Raw genomic sequence first — 17414 nt, 5'->3', positions numbered from 1 at the left:
AAATGAGCTTCCTCCAAATGCTGGCTGGGCTCTCCCTTTGTAATAATACAAGGAGTTCAGTTATTCAGTGGGTACTCAGGGTAGAGCCACTACTCCAGGAGTAGGAACTAGCTGAGGTGCTTGATATTCATGGATGGATATCTTGAAAAAAGCAAACGTATTTGAGTCTTTCATTATTTGCAAGATTAGCAAAGTGCACTTTCCTACTCAACCACAAGTCGGCGTCTTCATTTGAACTCCTGTAATCTGTAAGAAATATGTAGTGAGGCTTAAAATAAGCGGGGGGAAAAAATGCTTAAGATAAAAGAGTAAATGTTCTTACAGCTGCTCAGGATAGTGTGTTGCAAAAGCAGGGGAAAGATCTGCACACCATTTGTTTCCAGGTAATGATTCAATTCAAAACTTAAAATGTTTATTATTACATATTCTGTGGGTTCTTCTCATGAATCTGTTTAGTGATTCTAAAGATTGAAACACTGCTTTTATTAAAATGAATGTTTTAAGGAAATAAAAGAAGCCAAGATGCTGTTCAGACCTTTCCGCTTTCTTCGCATCTAAAGTTATTAAAATGGCATCTTATGAATAAACAATTAAATAAATAATGTGGCACATTATTTATGTGGCACACTCCGCAGCTGGTTGCTTCTGCAACCAGCTGCGGAGTCGTTGGTTTCTTTTAACCGACACAGCATTCCTTAAATGTGATGCATCTTAGCCAAAACATCACTGCCTGAGGATCGGGCTCTGACTGCTGGGCTGGGGATCAGCATACGCTCTGCTGTAGCATCACTCTGTGTTCTTGGCTAGCTCCACGTTAGCTTGTGTGCAGGTGCTGGTGTTAGCAGTAATGCAGTTGTTTCTGTCCTGGACGCAGTTTTCACGTCAGCATGAAGCTGCTGTTCTTTCATGCAGTGAAAATAAAAGTGATGTTCATAACTGATAACCGAGGAGCCTGAGTGATGTGACTACTGACTTTAGCACAGTGTTACGTTCCTGCGTTACTGAAAAATGTAATGTGATTACAGTAACATGCTACTTTGCAGTGCATTTCTTCCAGACAGCATCCATTCCATTTTAACCTCCTATTGTGTTGTAGAGCACCGGTGTTTTTTCCTGGTCAGGACGAGGTGACCATAAGCAAATCACATCTGCTGGCTTATGTCGCTCTTTGGTGTCATTTGAGCCAGGCGTGCGCCTCAGTTTTTATAACCTTGAGCAGGTTCTGGGTTGCAGGCACGAGTGTCAGATCGTGTTGGGGTTTTATAGTGCCATATGAATGAAGTATCAGTGCAGAAGCTCAGAGTTTCATAGGTTAGACAGGGAGTGATGTCACAACAGTTTGAAATTATGAGATTTTCTGGGAAGAAATTTGAAGAAAAAAAAAAGTTTTTTTCTTCTTCCAGTTTAGACTTCTTCTCCTCTTTTACCAGGGCTCACGTGGAGCTTTTATCAGAGAGACGCCTATTGTTCAGAGAGACAGAGAGTATGCATGCCCTCATACTGAACACTTGCTTATTGAATTCTCTGCAAATCTCAGTGCCAACGCATTCCTTTAAATTGAACCAGATCACGTTGGAAAATGAGCTGCTGGAGATTTTATTAATAAAAGAATTCAGCTCCATATCAGCTAAAATTGTGATGTTATTAAGGCTGAATTGTGACCTATAGATCCTGACCTGCTTTAAAGCAGCTTTTATGTTGCTCATATTCCCAAAGAAAGTGATTATTACTCATATTACCCGAGGCCAACCTCTGCAGGTCTTAAATGGCCCGCTGTGCAGAGATGGTCATGCAGCTTTAATTTCAAAGGACTAAACGAAGCCTCTGTGGGTCTCATGGTTTAGAGCTGAATGCTGTAATGATTGTAGCCTTTGCAGATTGTTTCACCGCGGGGATGAAAATGTTTATCTTTTTAAAAAATAAGATCATGCAAAGCTTAAGAAGAAAAAAAGGATAAGTCTTTTTCTTGCTTCCCTTTTGATTGTGTGTGTCGTGACCCATCACATTTATCTTGGGACCCCTTGGGGGGTCCTAATCCCCCAGTCTGGAAATCACTGCCTTAAATACTCCTTATGATCCTCGGGCTGCTCTGATGTTTATGATTCACAAGTCCAAAAAATTGGGTCATTATAAAATCACCATCATCATTAAAACATGTAAAAGAGCAAAGTATATTAACCTGAATTATACCTTTTCCGATATGTACCAAGGATTTTTTTTTAGTTTTAAAATAATTGAGGATTAATTTGGATACTTCAGGGTAATTTATATTTTAGAAAATGTTCCAGAAGGGCTGAAATTAGAATTATTTTTTTAAACCCAACAACAAGTTTTTTCCTGCAGATAAATCACTGAAATGAACATTTTAAAAAAGTATAAAATAAAACATTTTTTTAAATATGGGTGATTTTAGGACCAAATGGTCCAAAATGACTCATTTTGATTGATTCATTTGTTTGCAGGGACCCAGAAATTAGTCACCCAGGTTTCAGCCCATTCAGAAATAGGATTTTTTTTTTTTTTAAGATAATTGAGGATTTTGGATACTTCAGTGTAATTTGTATTTTAGAAAATGTTCCAGAAGGGCCGAAATAAGCATTTTTATAAAAAGAAAACTTGTCCTGCAGATAAATGACAGAAATAAGAAAAAAAATGACTCATTTGTTTGCAGGGGGTCCGCAATTACTCATCTCGAATTCAGCAGCCCATGTAAAAAACAAACAAACAAAAAACCTGTTCATCCTTTGAGATCTGAAGGATCCGCCCTGCGGGGCCAGTACAGGCTGAAATCACACGACTCACCTCTGTTCAGATTTTTATTTACCGCCATAAATAACCAGTTTATTACAAAACCAACTCACCGGGCAACATTATAAATAGATTTATGAAACACATACAAAAAAACATCTCTCAGAAAAAAGTGACTTTGTTGTTGTTGCAGCAAACACAACGTAAACGACATCAGAATAAATCGCACAAAAACTGCTAAAACATTTGCTGTGATCAGTTCTATATTACAGGGGGCGGGGTAGTTTTAGACGGCTCGCGCGTCTGAGCGAGGTCACCAAAGACACCAAAGAAGATGAACATGTGTGAACTCGTTTCCTTGGTTACAAGAATTAAACGCTCTAAAATTTGTGCCAAACTCCTTTCAAAAAACACGGATTTCACTTCGAGGCCGAAGCGGTTTTTATGATATTCTGACAGGGCAGAAGGCCGGTTACGATCTTACGAAGAGGGCACGCACAAGTCTTGCGCCGGGCTTCACCAGCTCCAGTGGTACACGTGCGCCAGCTGCTGCACCCCCGGGTGCTGCTGCACCCCCGGGTGCTGCTCCGGGCCGTATACGGGGTGCAGCAGGGGGGAGTAGGCGCAGAGCGGCAGGCTCAGGCCGGACCTCAGCGTCGCCTCCAGCTCGCTGGCTGCAGCCCGTCCGCACGGCTTTCCGTCCCGCACCAGCACCGGGATGGCGACCCGGCGGGCCGACAGCAGCTGCAGCGCGTCCACGCTGTGGTCGGCGCGTGCGCGCTTCATCTTGTAGCGGTGGTTCTGGAACCAGATCTTCACCTGGTTCGGCGTGAGGCGGATCAGCCCGGCCAGATGTTCCCTCTCCGGGGCGGACAGGTAGCGTTGCTGTCGGAAGCGGCGCTCGAGCTCGAAGGTCTGCGCCTTGGAGAAGAGCACGCGCCGCTTCCTGCCGCGCGCCTTCTGCGCCCGAGCGCACCGCGCGTCCCGCTCTGCGTCCGGGGACTCGTCCGTAGACAGCTCCGGGGATTTGGGATCGGTGCGAGGATCCAAGGACAGCCCGTGCACTGCAGGGAGAGAGACAGTAAAGTAATCTGATTACTCTCTGAGACTCAGTGGCAGATTGATGGCGTGACTGGTTTGAGCTCAGGTGCGTTTTTTACAAACAGAACCAGCAAAGCGACTTTAAGCTTTTTAAGTTCATTGGGAGAAAAAAAAGTGAAGCGATTAAAAATGTCAGAAGCGGAATTACCGACACAGAAGCTGAACTCGAAGTTTAGCGGATCAGATTAGGAATAAGCTCATTATTTATAAGAAAGAAGAACAAAATGAGGCAAAAAAACCCCAAACAAAACAAACCGATCCAGTTACAAGTAACGTAAATAAATAATCATTTAACGCAGTTTTTAGGAGGCTGTTTCGCGATTATTTGACGGAAATATCCATATTTAAGCATATTTTCACATATTTTCGAGATTTGGAGCAGCAAGTTTGTTTGTCAGTCAGAAACACCTGCAGCCAAACGCGAGGGCGGTCAGTGTGAACGCGTAAACTTTTATAGTCATTAAAATCAAAGAAGTCTCTCACGTGAAAAGTGCAGGTTACCGGATGCGCTGCTCCACGTGCCCAAACGCTCACCGGCGCGCTCACACAAGCCCCGGCCGCCTGACACCTCCGCGGAGGCCTCCTCGGTGTCGTCCTCCTCGGTCTCTTCGGTCCCGGACCCGCATCTCCCCGTCGAGTCGGGAAGGTCCAGGATGTCCCGCACGGAGAACCCTGTCTTTGCGTTGGCGCCAAACGGCATGACGCGGGAGGACGGGAGAGACGAGAAGAAGGGGAGAGTTCTCGGCTCGTATCCAGGAGAGTGAAGAGCTGCTGTTAAACAGGAGCAGGCAGCGGAGGGTTCAGGTCCATGAATGCCGTCAGGGGGGAGCCCGGAGCTGCACGCGCCGACCGGAGAGGGTTTAACAGCATGAAAAATACATGAGGGAAGACGTTCAGAGAGTGTTGCACCGTCCTTTTAACGTGTGTGTGTGACGGTAAAAAGGACGGAGGCGGGTCCCGAGAGTCAAGTGGATGAGGGTGTGTAGAAAAAAAACGGAGCAGTGCATTAACAGAGACGTCGGAGCGTCAGGGAGGAGATGAATGATTAATGATGGAGGATTAGAAGGAAAGAAGCGACGCATTTACACATGTTAGAGCCACTGATCCGCTTCCTGTTTACCGCAGAAAGAAATGGTGCCTGAACAGCAAACGGCGAGAAGAAAGACACAACAAAAATATTTGAGGATTATTTATTTATTTATGCAAGACCATAAGTATCAACTCGGTAAACTGGAAAAAATCCCTAAACCTTCTACATTAGAGCTATAAACAATCCATTATACCTAATAAAATATACAAAGCATCAAAGAAGCTGGTTGTACTTTTGTAAAAGTAAGAAATATAAATAATTTATTCAAATAAAGAGATTAAAAATGTTTTTATATTGATTAAATTAAATTTAGAATAAAATATAGTCAGAATGACTACATTAATAACTTCTCTGATTTACTGATATTCATAGATTTAACCCTTGGCCACAAAATTATTCTTTTTAATAAAAGATAAATCATCATTAAAAAAAAAAACAAGAATCTGTAATTTAATGCAAAGTTATGGCAGAAATGATATTCTGTGAATAAATGTTGAAACATTTTATTTATTTGACCTAAAAGTGTCCAAATCTGAGCAGATTGACTCAAAAACCTCAGAATGTGGTTTCTAAATTTTCTGGTGTTTAAAAGTTGAGCTGTCATCAGTCCACCACCTACTCACAATTTCTTTCAATAAATTAATAAAAATAAAATAAAAATCCACAACCACTTGTCTTCAAACTTGGTATTAAAAATCCAAATAAAAAAGTAATTGCACTGAGAATAATTTTATGATGATTCCCTCACCAGTCTGCACTGATAAAGGTCGTGGAAGACGAGCATGTTTGTTGTTGGGATGAAGAGTCACAGTGTTGACTCACTCACTGATTGGCTCAGTGATTCAAACACACTTGGGCTCATTGCTCCAGCTTGTTACTCTCTTATTGTTTAATTCTTGTAATCCTATATTTGCGCCGCTTTAATCCTCTCTGTGTTTTCTGCCTGAAGCCTGATCGATGCAATCGGTTTGAAGTTTCTATGATTTCTCTTTTTGGTCTGCAGTTATGACTTTATGACATGTCTGATATATTTTTCTGTTTATGACTTATTCTTCTGTGTTGCCCGGGTCCAGACTTTAGCCTGTTTTTGTGTCTTTTGTCGGAAGCTGTTTTAATCTACATCCGTTCACTTTTAATGAGAAGTTCTATTATTTTAATTTCAAATATTGTTGACTTTTAAACATGTTCAAAACAAAACGAGTCACACATATCTGTATTCTGAGATGGAAAAAGAATGACTATCTCACTGAAATCTAGAAGATGAGACCATATTTGCTCAGGGTTAGTTCTCAAGCTTAGACCAACTCTTCTAAATGGGGACAAAGTGGCTTACAACCTACTCATTTTTCAAACTTTCTGATTGAAAAATGTGTTAATATGAAACATCCTCCTCCTTTCTTCTGGCTCCTCTGTGGTTACCACATTGTGTGCATGACGGAGGTCACAGCACTGTATGTGTGTGTGTGTGTGTGTGTCTGTAAAAATTAAGTTCCTAAAACACTCGAATGAGATCCAAACTTTATATCAAATAATATTATTTTTACATTTTCTTCTTTGTTGTATAGAAAAGACCCTCCTGTATCAACAGCATTGTTACACACTGAGTTTAGCAGCTTTCTAAATAGTTTCTCATGTTGTCTAAATACAGAAATGCACGTCTCTCTACACCTGCACCTTAAGTAAGACAACTGCCAAATTGTCTCTTGTAAATGAGACGCTGAGTCTCAGTCAGATTATTTGTATCAATAAAGGCATAAAAAATATCATCAACAGGGGGTATTTAGTTTCTTCTTTGTTGTGATGTTTCTGTGATCAGTCATTAAAAAAAAATGCAAAACTGGGACCAACTAAATGATTTTGAGTTTATTATGATTCATTAATGACCAGAAATGGAGTGTTACCGAAGACTCAAAGCTCTGAATGGCTCACAGTTGAAGTCAAACCCGGTGAGGTGACAGTGCGAACATCTGCACCCACGGACTGCTGAAAATCTAAGACTAATATTAATTTTTAACACAAGTTATCTTTATTTCTATTAGTCTCCTGATACCACATCATCTGCATTAAGAAAGCTGCTTATAATTATGATGAGGTGCAGCAATTAAACCGTTGGAGGTGCATTCTTGTGGATCATGTCTTTAGGGATAGAAATGTGCCAGTGTACGTGTTCATGTTGGATTTTGTTTGTATGAAATCATCTGTGTGCCGTCAGTGAAGTAAAGAAATGTTACAGAGATCGGCTGAGAGTGAAGTCCAGTGCAGAGATAGAGAGAAGCTCCGAGCCACCTCCATCTGCACAAGCAGAAATGCATAAACTATCATATGAGGGTTTTTTCATACTGACACGTGCTTAATTTTTTATTCCATTCAAAAATACAGAATGAACTTTTTTTGCAGGAGCAGAGCAAATTATTCTGAATAATTTAAAATATTTTCAGGGGTTCTCCAAGGAGATGTTTGGATTGAATTAGAAAAATAATAAACTGTTTGGTTCTATTTCTCTCAGATGAGTCAGTTTGGTGTGGTCGGGGGCGTCATGGTAACTGTCAGGGATGATAAATTATGATAATGACATTACTGCATAGATGATAAATATTTTTATAATAGTCCATTTCGTATGTTTCTGCACAGTTATAGCTGCATACTGTCATCACCTTCATGGACCTTTAATTTTTAAGTTGTGAAAAAAGCCAGTAAATTAAGTTATACATGGATTTAAGGGACCTTTAAAAATATTCTCTTGAGTAAAACTTCTTGAATGTGGCAAAAAAAAAGTATTTCTTGTCTTATTGAGAATATTTTTTTGACCAGACTAATCAGATATTGTGACAGCCATAGGTTCAAGCATAAGAAATAAGTGAGTGTGACATGATCTCCAGTGTTATTAACCTTTATCTTAAACAGGAAGTTAAACTCCTGTGATTAAGAATCTTCTTGTGGGCTGCATTAATTTAGCGTGCAGGGGTAACCGGAGTTCCTAGGTCAAACCTGCACAAGCACAGGAGAACATGCGGACTCCACATAGAAGGGTTTTACTTTGAAGGGTTTGAACATGGGATCCTCTTGTTGTGAGGTAGCAGTCGTGCTGCCATTTAAACAGCCGCGCCCACCATCTGATTCAACCCAAAAGAGCATGCTGGAGGAAGGATATGGAATTTTAAAAACTCCCTTGCTTCTTTCTTTAAAGGTTTGGTTTTCAAAAAACAAAAAAACAAAAAACCCTCACTGGGGTAAGTAATAAATTGGTTTTGGAAAAGGCTGTAGTTATAATTATTTTTTTTTAATGAGCAGTTTTCACCAAGTTATTCCCAGATTACCAAATCCTATTATTATTAACTTATATTGAAATACAAGTAATTAAATAAATTAAAATAATTAAACTGTCTAAACTTGAGTTTTATAAAACAACCAAAAGATGTCTGGTAGTAGAAGTTAAATTAAAAATGGCTCTCGGCTGCTTGGATCCGTGACCTCACTAAAGACTTTCCTGAGTGTTTGAATTCTTTTTTGTTTAACCCCACCTGATGTTCACTATTTAAAATATCATTTTCATTATGGTTAAGAAGTCAATTTTAAGCCTTTTTTGGTCTTTTCATCCTTGAGTCTAGGTTTTGAGGGACAAAAATCCAGATTGCTCTCCATGAAAAACAGTTTTTAGTGCCTAAACATAACAGCAAACAAACAAAAAGAAAACAGTAAAAGTTGATCATTTTCTCCTTGCTGATATTCATGTGACGTGCATCCCCACCACCACCTGCACAGCTTCTTAAAACACACTTTGTAGCTCTGTGAAAGATCATTTCTCATTTTTTTCTGAAACCCAAACCAAAAGTAAGACCAAAAATAAAAGGCCAGTGAAAAAGAAAAGGTGGTGTAAAAGAAAACGTTCCTGATGGTATTCTGGCTCATGAGCATGTCTTATGTGACCGCAGCCCTGCAGTGTCCCAATGTGCAGTTCATCATCTCCCAGTGAGCACCTGACCCATTCATCCACCCCAACCTCCTGCCTCTGTAGACTTTGTGGAACACGGCTCTAATAGAGGGCACTGTCACTTGAACATGAGACATCCACTATGTCATGTGATACACAACAGCCCACTAAACAAACCAATAAGGAGCCATCATCAGCTGGTGCATCAAGTGTGTAACCTCAGACTGTCTCAGTAATGGTGAGATGGGATCTCTGCGGGCACCGTGCCATCTTTAGAGGGGTCCATTGTTATTATAGTGGCTGAAGATGTTTAATTCTGTGTTTCTCTGGCGGCTTTCCTTTAAGAATATCTGTTTGTATGAGTGAACCGAGGGAAGCCTGCGTAGCTTCTCGAAGCATCAGCTGAATCTTTGATCTGTCTGTTTGTGGTTGAGTTGCATAATGCAGCTAATTGCTAGGTTTGGTTTTAGTGGCGATTCGGATCATTAAAAGCTTCAAATAAAAAAACACTTCCTGTTAATTAGCTGAAGAGTGCTTGGAGATTTAGTTGATAATTTCAGGTCCTTTATCATTAAAGAGTTAGTGCTTGGGCGCTATGGAGCCGCGGACCAAGATGGCAGCATAACGTGGTTGCTCCGTGTAACCTGCATTAAAAACCCAGAACAACCCAAAACTGGAAACTTAACTGCTATTGGAAAATGTCAAAAACGACTAATCTCAAGGACTGTGATATTTTCACCCGAAAACGCGGTTCCCAAAAACCAGTTAAAACCGATATTTTGGCAACGCCTGAAAACAGCGAGGGAGCTGCTAGCGTTAGTAGCATGGGTGACCTTAGCACGGTGTTAGCTGAATTTCGGTCGTTGCGCTCCGAGTTTAGTGTATTCGGAACTAAACTGGACAGCATAGATAACCGTATGGGCGAAATGACGAAGTCAGTTGCTGCATTGGAGACAAACATGACGGAGGTAAAGCAAAATGTTGCTGCAAATGCTACACGACTGGAGGAAGCTGAAAATAGAATAATGTCGGCAGAGGAGCTCCTGGGAAAGAGCGTGGCCGATCTCAGCAATGCCATGAAGCGGATATCCTACCTGGAGGCAAAAACCGACGACCTGGAGAACCGGGGCCGAAGGAAGAACCTGCGGCTATTTGGCCTCCGGGAGGGTGCCGAGGGTCAGCGGCCACTGCTGGAGTTTATAAGGGAGATGTTACCGCGCTGGCTTGAGACCGACAGATCGTTCGTTATTGAGAGGGCTCACCGCACCCTAGCACCTCCAAAGCCAAACCAATACAGAGCTGTCCTTATCCGATTCCTGAACTTCCAAGATCAGGAGTTTGTTTTCCGCTCCACAAAACACAGTAACATCGAGCACGACGGAAACAAACTCTTTTTTGCCCAAGATTTCTCAGCTGAGACCATCCGGCAGCGAACCGAGTTCAACGCGATCAGAAAAGTGTTTGCCGACGAAGGAGTGTTCCGCGGTTTTCAATATAATCCATGCAAGATGAGGATCCTCCACGATGGGAAGATATGCCTGTTTTCATCTCCAAAGGAGGCCAAGGATTTCCACCGTAGACACACTGGACAGGACTAACTGTAGCGGTGAGCGTTTCACTCCCTGAACTGCAGAATCAGCTGCTCATAACTAATAGACGAGCTGTAAAAATCTGTATTTTCGCTCAGTTATAATATTTGGCTTTTTGCTACTCATTGACCTGCCATGTTATTGGACACAGGAAGTTTTTTTTTTCTTTTTTAGAGCTTGAAAATTTTCCATTACGTTTTAATAACGCCACTACAAACGTCATTTTTTGTTTGTTTGTTTTTCCTTTTTCTCTCTTTCTCCCTCTTGAACACAACAATGTTACCTACTTTGGTTAAACTTTTATCCTTTCAAGTGGGATTCTGTAAGTTACAAAAAGGACACTGCCATGGAATTATTCTAATTTAGTGGCAAGTATGGGTTTGTTATGTTTATGTTATGTTTGAATATGGTGTATGCATGGTTGACGGACACCACTGTTGCTTTAGTTGGGTTGGGTTCTTATAGTTCAGCTATTCCCCTTTGTAGTGGAATAGCACAGCCCCTAGTTTACTACTCTGAGTAAGGGAAGGGGGGAGGGGGGCTTTAAGTGTTATGGGTCAATGCCAGGGTTTTTTTTTTCTCTATTTATTTCTCTATTTTATTTTATTCTAAGTTTACTTGTCACTTTTGTTTACTCGACATCAGCATCACATGTTGTTATCTTAATATTACAGAATGAAAACTCCAAGTATGGACCAACTAAACACCCGCAATATCTCTGACATAAAAGTCACTAGTTGGAATGTCCGGGGTCTCAGGAAACTAATCAAACTGAAACAGGTTATAAGCAGGATCAAGCAATTGAAATCAAAAATAGTTTTTCTTCAAGAAACACATCTGACAGACTGTGAACTAAAGTCTGTGAGGAACAGATGGCCTGGCCAGGTGATCCACGCATCATACAATAACTATGCAAGAGGTGTAATTATTTTGATTCATAGAAGCATACCATTCCAAATGACGAAAATAATAAAAGACCCTGCTGGTAGGTACGTAATCACTCAGGGTACCATTCTTTCTATTACTTTAAACTTGGTGAGTCTCTATGGCCCAAATGAAAATAAGCCAAAATTTTTTGAAGATCTGTTTCTTACTGTATCTGCTTTGCAAGGACTGTATATAATTGGAGGAGACTTTAACTGTACTCTCAATCCGAGTATGGACCGCTCAACAGGTTCAGATACATATAAAGCACAAACTAGACAACTAATAAATCAATTTATATCAGATATCAACTTGGTAGAAGTGTGGAGAGAACAAAATCCTGATAAAATAGAATTCTCCTGTCATTCAAGTATACATAAATCCCGCTCACGTATAGATTACTTCCTTGTCTCAAGAGAACTTTTATCAAGGATCAAACAGTGTCAGTATGATAGCATAGTGATCAGTGATCATGCAGCTATCTCACTGGGTATCCATCTAGGAAAGTTTATCCATAACCCCCCTCACTGGCGGTTTCAAACAAAATGGCTGCAGAATCCTGAATTTGTTAAATTTATAGAGGAGAAAATAGAAAATTACTTTGAGTTAAATACAGATCAAACTTGTGCCTCAGTGAGATGGGAAGGATTCAAAGCATATATTAGAGGTGAAATTCTTAGCTTTACGAGTACAAAGAATAAACAGCAAAGAAAGCGAATGGAAACCCTGGATAAACAGATTAAATCTTTGGAATTAGACTTAAACGTTAGCGACGACTCAACAAAACAAAGTGAGTTGCTATGTCTGAGAACTGAATACAATAAATTATCATCTGATGCAGCAGCAAAAAGTCTAATGTGGCTGAAGCAATCTTATTATGACCAAGGAGAGAAAGCAGGTAGACTTTTGGCATGGAGAATTAAGAAAATGCAGAGTGAAAGAGCAATTAATAGTATAAAGACCTCTTCAGGGAATGTAACAGTAGACCCATTGGAAATTAATGACAGCTTTAGAGAATTTTATGAAAAATTGTATAAATCAGAATGTGCTCAAACCTCAGAAGAACAGGACATATTCTTAGATCAACTTCAGTTTCAGACGTTAACAGAAAACACAAAGCAGGAATTAGACAGACGTCTAACTACTGAAGAGATATCATAGGCTATCAAAAGCATTAACAGTGGTAAAGCACCTGGGCCAGATGGCTTTCTGATTGAATTTTATAGAACTTTCCAAGACAAATTATTAATTCCACTTTTTAACATGTATGAAGAAGCGTATCAAAATGAAGCTCTCCCACCCACTCTGAGACAGGCAATGATTACTTTGATACCGAAACCTGGCAAACCCCCTGCAGAGCGTTCATCATTTAGACCAATAAGTCTGATGGGGGTTGACACTAAAATACTTTGTAAAGTTTTAGCAAGGAGATTAGACCCCTATATATCACATTTAGTTCATAATGATCAAAATGGCTTTGTGCCAAAACATCAAGGGTTTCACAATATAAGAACAGTTCTAAATATAATCACGAGAAATCTGATGCTAAAGATACAGCATTATTATCACTTGACGCTCGTCAAGCTTTTGACAGGATAGAGTGGTCATATTTATTTACTGTTCTCTCAAGATATGGATTTGGAAACAATTTTCTCAAATGGCTTAAACTTTTGTATACAAATCCCAAAGCTAGTGTTTTAACAAATAACATAGTTTCTAACCCTATCACATTGGAGCGTTCCACTCGCCAGGGGTGTCCATTATCTCCAATGCTATTTATCTTAGCTATAGAACCCCTGGCGATGACAATTAGAATGAGAACTGACATATTTGGTGTCCAGTTAGGAGATCAGGAGCATAGATTGGCTCTGTATGCTGATGACCTGATAGTGTTTCTGACTAGGCTGTCCATTAGTATACCAAAATTAATGCAACAAATGGAGTTATTCGGACAATTCTCTGGCTATAATATAAATGATTCAAAATCCTCAATCCTATTTCTGAACAAAGATGAAAGGCTAAATCCTATTATACAAACCCCGTTTATTAATGCAAAAGAAGGATTTGTGTATCTTGGAGTTAAAATCACCCCAGACATTGATACCATTGTAGCAACAAATTATGATCCTCTGATTAGTGAAGTGGAGGAATCTCTAAATAAATGGATGACAATGCCCATATCAGTGATTGGCCGTATAAACATGATTAAAATGAATATATTGCCCAGATTTTTATATCTCTTCCAGTCACTTCCTCTGCCTCTTCCAAAAGAATTCTTTGATAAGCTAAATGGTATCTTTAATAGATTTATTTGGAATAATAAAAAACCTAGACTAAGACTTCGCTTGTTGTACCTACCATATGAAGGAGGGGGGTTACAACTCCCTAATCTTAGACTGTATTACTGGTCTGCACAACTGCGCTCAGCCATGTTCTACTTTTCCACTGAGACACCCCCGGCCTGGTTACAAATTGAACAAACATCAGTAACAAATCTTCAGTTAAATCTGTATTTATATTCTGCAAGCCTGAGCAATTTAAAAAAAATGACAAATAACCCTTTTTTAAAAAACACAATAGATGTTTGGTATAGGGCCCATCAGTATATGGGTGATAAGTCTTCTATCTCTCGTTTTTCACCTATTTGGGGCAACACATGTTTTAAAGCAGGAAGAGCTGATGGGGGTTTCAAAATCTGGGCAGATAAAGGTGTACAGAAGGTGGCAGATCTTTATAAGGATGGCAACCTTCTTACATTTGATCAGCTATGCCAAATATACAGCATCTCCAAAAAACATTTTTTTAAATATCTACAAGTTAAACATTTCATTATGTCAAAATATAAACAGATTGTATCCGAGCCACCATTATCACACTTGGAGAATGTCATACTTCAAAAGCCAGTGGGCAGAGGTCATATCTCTTCAGTTTATACAGCTCTGTTAACGCATGATAGGGAATCTGCCACTGACAAGTTGGACGCATGGAGGGCTGACATCCAAGAGGAGATACAAGAGGTGGACTGGGAAACTGCATGTTTAAAAGCCCAAAGACAATCAATTAATACAAGGATGAAACTCCTCCAATATAAGTGGTTGATGAGAACGTACATAACCCCAGTCAAACTGAATCGCTGGTCGCCTGTCATCCCAGATAGCTGCAGTAAATGTTTAGACGAGAAGGGCACTCTGCTCCACTGTGTATGGAGCTGTCCAAAATTACAGCGGTACTGGAAATTAATCACGCAAACTTTATCTAAGATTGTTGGAGTAAATATACCTGTTGGAGCAAAAATGTGTGTGTTAGGTATATATCCAAAGAACTGTAACTTTAGCACCAGACAGCTAAAATTAATTGACTTTGGCCTCCTGCAAGCTAGGCGCTTAATATCTTTGTATTGGAAGAAAGTGGATGTACCCTCAAATCATATGTGGGTGAAGGAGATGGCATCATGTATTGTATTGGAACGACTTACTTATATTGTCAGAGGAAAGGGAGTAGATTTTGAAGAAATATGGTTACCTTTAACTGAGTTTCTGAGACATTATGAAGGGAATTAATTTAGAAGGTGATACTTGGTGCTGAGTTTTGGGTTTCTTTGTGTGTGGTTTTTTTGTTTTTGTTTGTTTTGTTTTTGTTTGTTTTTTTGTTTTGTTTTTGTTTTCTTTGTTATCTGTTTCTTTGTTTTTGTTTTATTTTTTGTTCGCATCTTGCTTTGTTTGTTTTACCCATGCTGTGCATAGGTTTTGTTTTATTTTATTATTTATTTATTTTTATTATTATTGTTGTTGTTTCTTCTAATTTATATTTGTTTATTTTGGGGACTATGTTCTTTAATATAAATCTCATGTTAATTGTACTATTATTCTTTGCTTGTTCTGTAATATGAAATTCAATAAACATAATGTTTAAAAAAAAAAAAAAAAGAGTTAGTGCTTCAGAGTCTGTTTGATTTAGGGTTTATTAACATATCTGTGGATTTATTTCATTTAATGAGTGGGAACAGGGCAGTGTGATCTCTTCACCACCAAGTCAGTCTATTTTTATTTGTCTATTCAGTTTTAAATGTAGTTTTTAGTTCTCTTTACTTTCTGTTCCTTTTCAAAATGTGGGTGCCACGAGGTGAAGACGAGCATTTAGTCAATAAAATGTTAGAAGTAATTGATTTAAAAAATTCAGCTGAAGAGAATATTGAAAAGCAAAGTCATAGTCAGGATTTGTAACCACAGTAATGTCACAAAGTGCTGTTTGCTTTTCATTTTTGAACTGATTTGTTTTTGTGTTTAAGGATGAAAATAATTTTTTTCCCCTTTTTAATAGGCCCGGAAAACCTACAAGTGTTAGTGGGAATTAATCCAAATCCTGAAAATTCCTTATAAATCCTTGTATTTTAAAATGGCTAAAAACAAGTTGTAGCGGATAAATGAAGGATCAAATTGACGATTTAAAATGATGGAGGGTACCGTCCCAATCATTTCTGAAAGTTGTTAGTTTGATTGAGCAACTGGTCTTCAGTTTTTTTGAGTGTGAGATGTGTGACAAAGATATGAGCTGTGTGTGTGTGTGTGTGTGTGTGTGTGTGTGTGTGTGTGTGTAAATTCCTGCTGGGTGGTCGAATTCTGCAAACAAACACACGCCGAGCCCATGGCCACAAAGACCGCACAGCCTCCACATTTATCCCATTTATTCCCCCCGAACACTTTATAATGGACGGACAAACACACACACACACACACACACACTCTTTTTCTGCTGGGAATACATGTGAGACTGCTGGGAGTTGTCATGGTATTCATCGTGCTCCCTTCAATAGACTCTCCTCTTTATTCATGACCACACACACACACCCAGCAGTTTAACCCATTCCCGTGTTCAATATCTACAATTAGCCTCTGTTTATTTAAACTAAAAAATAAGATATTTAAATAAAAAAAAAGATTAAAGATAATTTGCAGTAACCAAACTCATCTTAATGTGATAATAAAAGGAATTAAAATAATAATAAATGGATTTAAAAAAGGCAAAAAAACTGGTAACAATCTGTTAAAATAAAAGAAATCAAAATGAAACATAAACAAAATCACAATAAAATACAAAACACACACATATGAATTAACATAAATAAATAAATACATAAAATACAATGAATTTGAATAAAATTACACTCACAGTAAAATTCAGTTTTAAATAGAAAATAAATGGTAATAAAACATGAAGTGTTAAATCATAACAAAAATAGAAAATGAGAGTGCAGTTTCTCGAACAGTGAATTAAGAAGTCGATATATAACTAAATAAAAATATATTTTTTATTTTTCTCATATGTCAGCTGGTAACACAATGATTCAGGTTCAGGTTTTTCATTTTGTTTGTAAAATAATAAAACATAATTACCACATTTACAGCCTCCAAACAAACACATTGAATATTATATTTTTTTCCTCTTTAACACCGAGAAATGTGACATAAAAGAGCAGCTGAGACACCAAACTGAAAGAATACATGGAAAGAGGGGACTGAAAAGTTCTTTCTCAGTATGCTCACTAGATTCAGCTGCAGTGTAAAACTTTTCACACGCTGCACAGAGGAACTGGATGAACTGGTTCACTGAGGAGAAACCAGTAAAACACACATTGTGATATATTTTTTAAAATGTTATTTATTTCTTATATTTATACATAATATTTATTTATTTATATTTTTAGATTTATCTGTTAATCAGCATCTGATTCAGAATTTTTTTTTTTTAATAAATCCATAAGGGAGACAGTCACATTTAGCTTTTTTTGATACATTTTTTTTTCTTCCTTTAGTTTCTTTCTTTCAAATTGTGGGTCGGCCCCTGATGGGACACAGTGCACTAATAAAAGGGGTTAAAATATGGAGTGAAACACTGCTGAATGAGTGTGACTTTTTTGACTAAAGTTCACCCTGGATCCACTGTTCTTCATCCTATCATATTTTATGTCTTTGTTTTCCTTATAAAGGCAAAATTTCTCATGGATATCAGAGACTTTACACACCTGGAGAAA

The 17414-nt window shown here is 38.8% G+C and overlaps 1 protein-coding gene across 1 annotated transcript; it reads right to left on the bottom strand.

The window, feature by feature from the left end:
• Nucleotides 1-2545: 2545 nt before the first annotated feature.
• On the bottom strand, nt 2546-4940 carry nkx2.2b (NK2 homeobox 2b). The gene is made up of 2 exons (XM_085132781.1): nt 4333-4940; nt 2546-3812 (listed from the first exon to the last, which is right to left on the bottom strand). The coding sequence occupies exons 1-2, from the start codon at nt 4547-4549 to the stop codon at nt 3265-3267; spliced, it is 765 nt and encodes a 254-aa protein (XP_084988907.1). The 5' UTR covers nt 4550-4940; the 3' UTR covers nt 2546-3264.
• Nucleotides 4941-17414: the final 12474 nt, after the last annotated feature.

This window comes from Neolamprologus multifasciatus, chromosome 15 (assembly GCF_963576455.1).
Source record: "Neolamprologus multifasciatus chromosome 15, fNeoMul1.2, whole genome shotgun sequence".
Lineage (NCBI taxonomy): Eukaryota > Metazoa > Chordata > Actinopteri > Cichliformes > Cichlidae > Neolamprologus > Neolamprologus multifasciatus.
Note: the sequence above shows the minus strand (reverse complement) of the source record. Positions and strands in the feature narration are given on the sequence as shown.

Excerpts from the sequence above, each read along its gene's own strand:
- nkx2.2b (XM_085132781.1), bottom strand. The coding sequence starts at position 4,549 with ATGCCGTTTGGCGCCAACGCAAAGACAGGGTTCTCCGTGCGGGACATC. Across the intron at positions 3,813-4,332 it reads CGGTAACCTGCACTTTTCAC|TGCACGGGCTGTCCTTGGAT; the intron begins GTGAGAGACTTC and ends CTCTCCCTGCAG.